This window comes from Apis dorsata, unplaced genomic scaffold (assembly GCF_000469605.1).
Source record: "Apis dorsata unplaced genomic scaffold, Apis dorsata 1.3 scaffold_265, whole genome shotgun sequence".
NCBI lineage: Eukaryota > Metazoa > Arthropoda > Insecta > Hymenoptera > Apidae > Apis > Apis dorsata.
The window spans coordinates 1,088,326-1,099,201 of NW_006263543.1; the positions used below are offsets into that span (position 1 = coordinate 1,088,326).

Below are 10,876 nucleotides of genomic sequence, written 5' to 3' on the forward strand. Positions count from 1 at the left end.
TTCGAAAGAATAAAAGATTTTTAAAACACGATGGAATACTCGTTTCGCGAGATTGACCATCGTTGGTAATCTCACGCGAGGGGATCCAACAATGAACAAGCGAGGAAATCTTTTCGAAATGCTTCTTCTAGAGCGAGGATTTCCATCCGTGAAACGAATCATTAAATCTTTCGAGAGGGGGGAGTCGCAAGGTTGTCTCGCGTTTTCCGCAAGAAACTGTGACCCACATCCGCGGCCAAACTCCTGCGAGACCTGTCCTTGCGAGATCCCAGTTTTATCGTTCGTTTGACACCGGTTCAAGCGTTTTTCTTTCCTCGAAAGTCGTTTCTTTTCGTATCGCGATTTCAAATTAATAGTTTCTCTTTCTTTCTTACGTTTTATTCTTCTCTCATCTCCTTTTTCTTTTTTTTTGACTCGTTGTGTTTTCCACACAGACCAACGATTACAATTATTCTTGTTGTAATTAAGCTTTCCATCTCGAATGAAGATTGATATTTGAAATTTGTCGAGAATTCTCTTCGAGTGTTTATTTGTCTATAAATTTCGAGCATGATCGCGACGATAAAAGACCCGGTAGTAAGTTGAATTTACGGTTTCTAAGATGAAAATGTAGGAAGATAACGGAAACTTTTACGATCTAAAATAATCTAAAATAAAAGGGTTATAAAATTATTAAAATTTCGTCAAGTCGAGTTGTGAAAAAAGTAAAGGGTATTCTTTGTATGTAAGTAAGCGGTGTGCAGGCTTTTTTCGAACGTTTAACTAAACATCGACCAGGTAATAGGGTAAAAAGCTTAAATACCCGAGCAGAGGAAAGTTGCATAACTTGTTCGGAATTTTATCATTAAAAAGATCCTCTTCTCTTGGTTTATAACCATAGCTTTGATACTTTCCTCCCTTCCCTCGTGATTTCGTTTCCATTTCAACCCTCCTCTCACGTTGATAAAATAATTGATCGAGGCGTAACGCGTTGCCCTTTGGAACAATCTTCAACGAGGAAAAATTACATTCGAACGAAGCGAACGAAGTGGCACGCTTTGAAACGTTAAGTGGAAATTATTGCCTGTATCGAAATCGACACATGAAATTCGAACTCGTTTTATCACAGGTACACGATCTCGTTACCTGAATTTATTTTACGGCGTCGAAACCTTGCCAATTATCCAACGAGAAAAATATAAATTAACCAACGAGGGAAATTCCCCTCTTCCTCTGAAAGAATCTAATGCTTCCTTCTTTTCTTAAGAATTATCCACGAACTTCTTCATCGTACTTAATTTATAGAAATAGAAATAAGAAATTGTCAACAAGACAATTTACGCGATAAAAACGTTCGAAAGTTCATCGACGAGTCCCAAATTCCTCTTTCCTTGGCTTGCTCCTTTCCTTTCAACGCGATTGAAATCAAACAACTTTCTCCTAATTTTATACCACATAATTTCCAATACCCTAAATTCATTATTATTATATTTATTCTTTATTTCCCAAAGATAATCGTTTCTCCAAACTGGAGAAAATTAGAAGAATTAATAATGTATAACGTTGACAGGTACTAGTTCCTGGAAGGAACAGTTCACGGAGGCACTGACGGTGAGCGGGGGCGACGAGGACGACGAGGGTGGCGGGGAATCAGCGGCGCCGTCCACCTTGGACTATCTGATGCACGGCGTGACGATATTGTGGAAAGTGTTGTTCGCGTTCGTTCCTCCCACGGGTAAGTTCTGCTCTTTCCAGATGTCGAACGAACGCTCTTCCCAGCGTGGAGGAGTGGGGGGGAGAAGAAGGGGGTGAGGTAGGTGGAGGCGCTGCATCTGGCACGCGCAAGTTGTGTTTATCAACAGGCGAGCGAATATAAATGTGAAATATTTTTCGCATAGCCTTCTCGAACGCGTAATTAATAAATTAAAAGTTGCGCCGTTGGTTACGCCTTGTTTATGGTTAAATGTGATAGATAGGGTTTGCTCGGGTAGAATATAAATTGAACTTCGTTTGATAGAAATTTGTTATCGAAAAATTGGTCGTTTTATCGAGATAAAAATTATTTATCGCCGAGGTTGATAAAGCATTACGTATTAGATTGCTCGAGCCAACGAGTAATTATTATTATAACGAAGTTCATCGATCTTTTAATTAATACATTATGACACTCGAGATCGAGGGAATTTTCCATAAAATTTATTATTTGAAAGATTCGTTTTGAAAGTAAACGACATTAAACACGTAAATAGTTTTATTACGTATTTGGATCAATTTGTGAATATATTGTGGCTCCTCTTCGATTTCTTTTGAGGTACACGAATCACGGAACAGATTCTGGCGATCTTTCATCGGTCCCATGGAAGAATCTGGATTCTGAGGATGGTAAGAAGTCATTTCTTAGAGAAGATGTTACCGCGTAGTGAATTACCGGGACGTGTACCGCGACAACAACGTTGAAACGTGACTGCGAAGTGGATACTTTTACTGGAAGCAAAGACTCCCACGGGAAATGGAAATTGAGTTTTCTCCGTGGACCGTATTTACTTACTTTCTAAATTCTAACCAGGCTACCTTCTAGTCACCAGAACTTCTTCCTATTCCCTTCCTTAACGACATTGTTTCGCGTTTCTCGTTCTACAGTTCACGATATTGTTGTTCGGGAAAAGAAGAGAGAGATCGCCTCGAAACGATCGAAGAGAGAGAGAGAGAGGGATAGGGGTTGATTAAAAGTTGTCCGATTATCGTTGACCTCCACCACTGGCCACGTTGAAAGAATAGATGGAACTAATCAGCAACTAGGAATTTAAAGCTTGGCTCTTAGTTTTTAAGCTACCATGAAGAATTTTCTTTCTTGAAACAGAAGAAAATTTCGTTCGTCTCATGAAAAATCCTTTGTTTTCGAATTAATACGCGGACGAAAAAACGGTATTTCGATATTTAACGAATTCTCGTCTCGTTAGGCTGCAATTCAAATATTTGAAAAAGTTGGGTGAAATTCGTGTGACTAACGCGCGAATAAAGGTAACATAATTTACGAGCACGGCAAAAGGGGGGATGGAGAATTATTCAAAGCCGGGAGAGATTAAACATCATCCTCTCTTTTCCCTCCACCCTCCTGTCAAATTGCAGATAAATAATCGAGTCGCGATCCGGTAATCGCAAAATCGGCGTTTCACGATTTTCATCCAATAAAGAGGAGGCGTTCGATTAATTTCCATAAAAAGCTCCCTCCTCCTCCTCCTCCATACTTTTGCGTACGAAAACGGGCGAAACGAATCGTTAACGCGATTTTCCCCTTCCACGCGAAGGAATAAAAAACACGAAAGTCAATGATATTTGCCCGATAATTGTAAAGAGAGACCGTCGAAAAAACCAATTTTTGATCGCGCGTGTTCCCTTTTTTTTAACGAAATATCGCGTCGTACAAGCGGCGTTAATTTATGAAATTCCATTTTTGTGCGCGTTGGAGAGGGAGAGAAGAAAAATTTCCAAAGAAATAAAAATTCAATTGGTTTAAATCGTACGCACAGATGGTTGTGAAGTGTCTGTCGCGTTCGATTCGATTCGATTCGATTCGATTCGATTCGCGATAATGGATGGAGAAAAATGGGAATCGCGTTCGAGCGATTCGAAATCGATCGATGAGGGATGGAATGGTGTTGAAAGAGTTGAAACAAGAGAGGTGAAACAATGGTGAATGAAAATTACGAGTTCTTATTATTATCGACCATTTTCTTTTCGTTCCTGGCCGTTTTTTTTTTTTTCTTTGATAGATAAAACGTTGCAATCGTGTTTAGAGAATGATTAACTTTTTTTTTTGCACGACGTCTCCGCTCGACGAATCCTCTTCCTTCCTCGAGGAACTCTTTAAATTTTCATCGAGGCTCTCTTGCGAAAAAGAAGACGCGCGGAGGAAGTTTCGGCATTTTCATGCAAGGGACGTTATTAAATTACACGGGATGGTCGTGGATATTTCAGGTTAGGTTACAAAAAAAAAAAAAAAACGCGCAAAAAAATATCACCTTCCTAGGCAAGGAAATTCCACCGACGAAATTTGACAGTCACCTCTGTGCAAATTGAAAAATCAACGGAACAACAACAAGTTCGATAATTGGACGACCAATTTCGAAGGCACAATTTTCAAAAATTAAATGCAATTTCCAAATTGCGATAGTAGTTAAAATTAATTAATATCGAACGAAAATTGAAAATTTTTCGAGATTAAAATTATCGTCAACAACGAAAATGTACATACAATTTCCGCAAAAATGTGAATTAAAAATAGGAGGAGAGGTTAGCAAATTATCTAGAAGTTGGATAAACGTGACACGGTGACGAGGGCCGGTTAAATCATCGTCATCGTCATCGAGAGAAGGGTAGACCGCGATCAGCTCGTGCGAAGAATCCTTCAGCTAAATCTAGAGTGGCTATAAAGTGGTTTTTCCCCGGCGGATCGTGTGCAGAGGGGTTGAGGTTCGATCGGGGTTCGATCGGCCGCCGGGTCGACAGCCACTCGATAAAAGCGTCGGGCAAGGAGAGGAGGGAGAGGGGCAGAGTGAAGAGTGTTCATGACACGCCCTCGAGGTAATAATTCGCGTGGCCGCGAGAGCCAATTTACATGGAACCCCCCGTTTCAGGAATACGAATATTTTTCACACCTCCCTCCTCCTCATCTTTTCCTTACGAGAAACGCCGGCTAATTCGCGCCAAGGGGTGGTCGTCGTCCGTTCGGATTAATTCTAATTTTTTAAAATTCGAGTCACGCGCGCGTTTCTATCTTTTTATAAAGATCAATTACGAGGGTGAAAAATAAACTGTTGGTGTTATAAAGATGTTGAAGCTTAGCTAATTTGAGAGTAAATTAGATGAAGGGGGAAGCGAAGCAAAAGTATTTGGATCCTTTATAAATTATAGAAATGATTGTCGAATTCTTTATTCCCGAGAAACTAGATATCGATATCGGTAAATACTTATTCGATAAAAATAATTCTTCGAGAGAGTATTTTTATTGTTGCAAACGTGATTCCACGATCATTTCAATTTCAACTCGAATATATCGTGAAACGAATATGATAATGAATGGGAAAAATTTTGAAGTTACTCCAACTCGTCGTCCCCGCGCCGAATGAATTCCAATTGTTGAAATTCGAAAAACACTCGTTTGGAATATTATTCGATCATCTGCCACGATTTATCGATCGTGGAAGAATCGTGGAAGAAATTTTCGAGATAAGGTGGTTGCGAGGGAAGAGAAGAGCTCCGTGGCGATCATTGACGCGGGAAAGGAGGAGGGTGGATGCTGCAGTGTCCTAGAAAATATCGCGGGAATAACGCGATCTCGAAAGAATCGAATGAAACCTTGCCCCTTTCGTTTCATCAAATGCAAGTACATCGCATATGCCACGCCCGTCACGATTATTGACAACAAATATCCTTACCCTCCCCCTTTTCCCTTTTGTGCACGCGTTTCCTTTTCGTCTTTCCTTCTATTTTGACTCGAGGAAATAGAAAGTATATACTTCGGATGCGTAAAAATGAAAAGAAACGAAAAGAGAGTAAGAGAAAGAAGAATGGAAAATATATGAGAGAGAGAGAGAGAAGCTTGTCGATGAAGAGGTTAAGATGCGATGAGAATTCGCCTCGTTTGTTATAAGGATAAGGGGGGGAGAGGGAGGAACGATAAATCAAAACGGGGAGAAGATTAAGACAACGACGAGATTCTTCGATATATATAGCAGCAGCAATCCGTTTAACGACCGGTGGAAAGAAGAAGAAAAAAGATGAAAGCGTAAAACGAGGTATCCCGTGATTAACGCGATAGATCACGAGTTGACGGGGGCCATCAATCACGCGGAGATAGAGTTACACGAAACAGCCATGGAGGGAGCGGGGGTTGAAGGGAGAAAACAAAGTTGGAGAAAAGTGGAAAGATCGGGGAATTGCTCTCTGCAAATCTATTTACGAAGGGAGAAAGGAAAGGAAAAGGGGAAAAAAAAAAAAGAAAACAGGTTTATGCAATGGAACAATGGTATAATTGATGGGAAAAAGGGTAATGAAACGAGAACGGAGATAGAGAGAAGCTACTCGCTTTCCGGGAGGATAACTTCTTCCAAGGAGCGCTTCTAATGTGATGGTTGGAGAAACTTTACGGCGAAGTAAACGGTGTATCGGAGCTGTAAAGGTCTCGAATTCGAGTCCCTAGGCGGTAAAATCGATCGACTCTTTCGAGATTTTTAAAATATATAACGCGTCACAACGGTTTAAAACATCGTGATTAATCGTGAGTGTATGATTAATTTCTAAAAAGAAGGGAGGATATTAAAAGGAAGAAAAAATGAAATTGAGTAAAGAGGGAAACGACAAAGGATGAAAAAAAAAAGAGAAGAAAAGAAATCATCGTGATTAATCGTGATTAATCGTGAGTGTATGATTAATTTCTAAAAAGAAGGGAGGATATTAAAAGAAAGAAAAAATGAAATTGGGTAAAGAAATGAAACGACAAAGGATGAAAAAAAAAAGATAAGAAAAGAAATCATCGTGATTAATCGTGATTAATCGGGAGTGTATAATTAATTTTTAAAAAGAAGGGAGGATATTAAAAGAAAGAAAAAAGGAAATTGGGTAAAGAAATGCAACGACAAAGGAGGAAAAAAAAAAGATAAGAAAAGAAAGTATCGTGATTAATCGTGATTAATCGTGAGTGTATGATTAATTTCTAAAAAGAAGGGAGGATATTAAAAGAAAGAAAAAATGAAATTGGGTAAAGAGTGAAACGACAAAGGATGAAAAGAAAAGAAATCATCGTGATTAATCGTGATTAATCGTGAGTGTATAATTAATTTTTAAAAAGAAGGGAGGATATTAAAAGGAAGAAAAAATGAAATTGGGTAAAGAGTGAAACGACAAAGGCTGAAAAAAAAAAGATAAGAAAAGAAATCATCGTGATTAATCGTGATTAATCGGGAGTGTATAATTAATTTTTAAAAAGAAGGGAGGATATCAAAAGGAAGAAAAAATGTCGTATAACTTCGTATAATGGATGCTATACGAAGTTATTACGGAATCGACAAAGGATGAAAAAAAAAAGATAAGAAAAGAAATCATCGTGATTAATCGTGATTAATCGGGAGTGTATAATTAATTTTTAAAAAGAAGGGAGGATATCAAAAGGAAGAAAAAATGTCGTATAACTTCGTATAATGGATGCTATACGAAGTTATTACGGAATCGACAAAGGATGAAAAAAAAAAGATAAGAAAAGAAATCATCGTGATTAATCGTGATTAATCGGGAGTGTATAATTAATTTTTAAAAAGAAGGGAGGATATTAAAAGAAAGAAAAAATGAAATTGGGTAAAGAAATGAAACAACAAAGGATGAAAAAAAAAAAAAGATAAGAAAAGAAATATATAATTTGAGATCGGACGGTATTTCTGAAACTGTGACGAGCTTTATCTCGAAATAAATACCCTTCTAACTAGCGACAAGGATGGTCTCCGATACGGCGATTCTCTTCAACGGTGAGAATCTCTCTCTCTCTCCTCTTTCTCTCGACAAGAAGCTCGATAGGATGATATTATCCTGCAGGAGAGATCGCAACTCCAGAGGGATTTTGCGGGCTTTCATTGTCCGCTCGCCGGATACTTACCCCTATCTATCCATTTTGGCCTGCAAAATTATTTGGAACGTTTACAAACCATGCATGGATTATTTCGAATAATGGAATAAAATTCGTTTCTGATGGAGCAAAGATTTATATCGATGTAATAACATCGATGGATAATGGAAGAAATATTAAAATGTCACGAGAAATGATTATCGAAAAGACAAAATCGAAAATGCTGTTGAAAAATAAAAAAATTTCACGTTTCTGCGTGGAGTTGATCCTTCAGGGGGATGTAAAATCTATAAATTTAACAAAAAATGATCAATTGGTGATAACGATTTCGATGATATTTTGCAAAAGTAAAGAAGATCGAATTTGTGTTGGAGTTTTGGTTTCGTAGGAGGATCGTAAATCGATGGATTTTTATATCGGTTACAGATTATGCGAGATGGGACCGTTCCAAAATTTGATCAGCAAAAAATTTCGCGGGCGTGTCTCCAGCTGTGACCAAGCCGCAATGAAATTCTAATTTCGACGGTCGAAAAACAACAAAAATTACAGATTTCGTTTGGCTTTGGCCGGTTGCTTTCCACCGCGCTTTTGGATCGTTGTGTATGGAATAATTGACGATGCAAATTTCTTGGCGTCGCGATTGTGCACTCGTGCAATTATAATCTGGAAACGAAGCGTTTGTCATCCCTAAGAGTAAGAAATTGGCCAAATTTTGAACGAATAGTTTATATCTTTCTTATGCATTTTACAATTACTTATCTCTTATTTTAAAAAGCAATTGTAAGATTCGTGGAGATCAAATTACAAACAAAAGGTTTAAACTTTAACTTACTCGACTTGCTTACCAACTTGTAGTCAACGTAATAGTGTAATAGATTAATTTTTTCAATATCTTTTATCTTTTTTCAATATCTCTTTGAAGATACAACCAGATGTATTTACACATACAAGATCTGTTCCATGAGAAAAGAAATATATTTACTATTATTTTTAAAATCCTTTCGTGTTTCTTATAGTGTCACGAAAAGAAAAACAAAAGAGAAGATAAAGCGAAACCGTGATATCGTTTCATCGACGAGCGACTTATTAAATATTCAATTTCTTGTTTCATTCGTCTCATCGATATTCCTTCGTTGAATATGCAAAGATACACGATCCGTTTAACAGAGAGCAACGTCAAGAAATTATGTACACATGTATATCTCGAACAACGAATAGAAAATTAAGAAAAACCTTGATCTTCGGGGCTCGGTTCGTAAACCAAAACCGATGGCTCTCCGAGGACTTGATGGAACAGCGTGTCGTGGTAGGAGTAATATACGCGGCCGATGGGACGTGCTTGTACACATAATGCATCCACAAAGCTATGGATGAAGTCGCGTTAAGGGAGAATTTCTTCGAATTTCTTTCCCCCTTTCCGAGAAAAACGCCGAGAAATTCGATAATCGGGTAAAGGAGATGTCGGTAAAATCGTGAAGATAAACTGGCAAGCGTTGGCAGCTTTCTCAAGAATAATAAATTGCGAAACGGCTCTGCTCTCGTTATTTACCGCTCTTGGACTTCATTAGCCATTCCAGGCTACCTAGCCAGCTTATGATAAACCAGTTGGTGGTGATAAAGCTAGCTGGAAATAGGGGGAAGGAAGGGAGGTCAGATAACCCGCGTTCTTGATTAAACTCATCCTCGAAGCTGGGTCCCACACTGACTCGCGTTGCGAGAATGATCTCTCACGTATGCTCCCCCGTTATATTTTAATGAAGTTCGGTGAGTAGGTCGAATGGAATTGTTCCATCATCGTCCAAAGTTTATTGCTTTTTCAATAGATTAGAACGTTTAACGGCGTGTAAAATATTTCGTGTATATTATTCTGACGATCCTTTGGAAAGAGGCAAAATTCGTGAAAAATCGAGGAAGAAAATGAGTCGAGAGATGGAAAAACGATGGTTAATTAAGAATGATCGAGTCTAAACAGAGGATTCGTGATCGTTTCGAAAATAAAATATTTTCTTTGCTCGAAATTTTCATAATTCGATATAATAATGTTCCTCTATTTCGAGATTTGAATATCTCGAAATTGAATTTTCGCTTCGACAATGTTGAAAAAGATTAAAGTTTAATGAAACTATGGAAAATCGAGGATGAACAAAGTTTAGCAGTATTCTGACTAGGCAAGAGATTCTCATATCTAGGATCATTTGAACGATATTAATCCCCCCTTTTATTCCTTCATTGCTATCCAAAATTTCCCCATTTGAATTTTCATTTCAACGAAATGTTGAACGAAATCTCGGATGGAGCAAAGTTTATTTTGTTTATCAAGACTCTCAAAAAAATCCTTCAATCAAAAATTCAACCAAAATCATCCGTTATCTCTCCGTTATTCTCCCTTTCTTGATTTCATAATGATTTCAAAAATCATTTAATTTGACGAAAGCACAAATCGAGAATCGCCGTCCATTTTAACGGATTAACAGATTAAAATAAAGAAATAAGCAGCGGGTAATAATGGACGAATGTACGAGTGGCGTATCTCGGCATTACGATCTGGCAATAGCTCTCGACCGGTATTAGAGCCTAACCCGACGAAATGAAATTTCCGCAGGTAATTTCCGCGGCCTCCGCAATCCCAGCAGGCTGGCAGGATATCGATCGACATTACTAACCGGTGTTCATTTTTAACTGTAAACGCTCTCTCTCGCTCTCTCGCTCTCTCGCTCTCTCTCGCTCTCGCTCTCGCTCTCGCGGAAACTTGGCCGGGAAACGGAATTACGGTTTTAATTGAGAAAAATATCCGCGCAATTACGATCTTGCGAGAGGCGGCCAGACGAAGCGGTTTAATTTATTCAGGGGCACACAACTGATCTGCTTCCTTTATTCTTCTTTTTTGTTAACGCCGATTACAACGAAACGTTTCTTCTCTTAGCGTACATAACATTTCGTATCTCGTTTCGTATCTCGAGTTGTGTGCACGTTGGAAAAACGGATCGAATCCCCTCTCTCTCTGTCTAGGGGTGAATGCGAATAAATGAATAAATTGTATTTGTTTAAGAGGATTTATTTTAGGAGAGGAGAAGTGGTAGGGCGTAGAAATGAGCAAATATGATTACGCGTTCAATTGTCGTGTAAATAAGGCGTGTTGTTTGTACAATGTGTGATATGGAAGCGGATGCGGTTCCAATTTCCAATATAATTTCAATCGGTAATGAAAATCGTTTTCATGGTGATCGAAAAGGTTACACGAGACACGAGGATTAAAGTTGATGCTAGAATATATATATA

The 10,876-nt window shown here is 38.4% G+C and overlaps 1 protein-coding gene across 6 annotated transcripts in view; it reads left to right on the top strand.

Moving 5' to 3' along the window:
- LOC102676230 (sodium/calcium exchanger 3) overlaps positions 1–10,876 on the top strand; it is an 88,963-nt gene that overhangs the window by 56,621 nt on the left and 21,466 nt on the right. For all 6 annotated transcript variants that reach the window (XM_031510865.1, XM_006616505.2, XM_006616508.2 and 3 more), the window contains exon 6: positions 1,550–1,714. In XM_031510865.1, the coding sequence (XP_031366725.1) occupies positions 1,550–1,714 (165 nt within the window). The remainder of the gene's footprint in view (positions 1–1,549; positions 1,715–10,876) is intronic.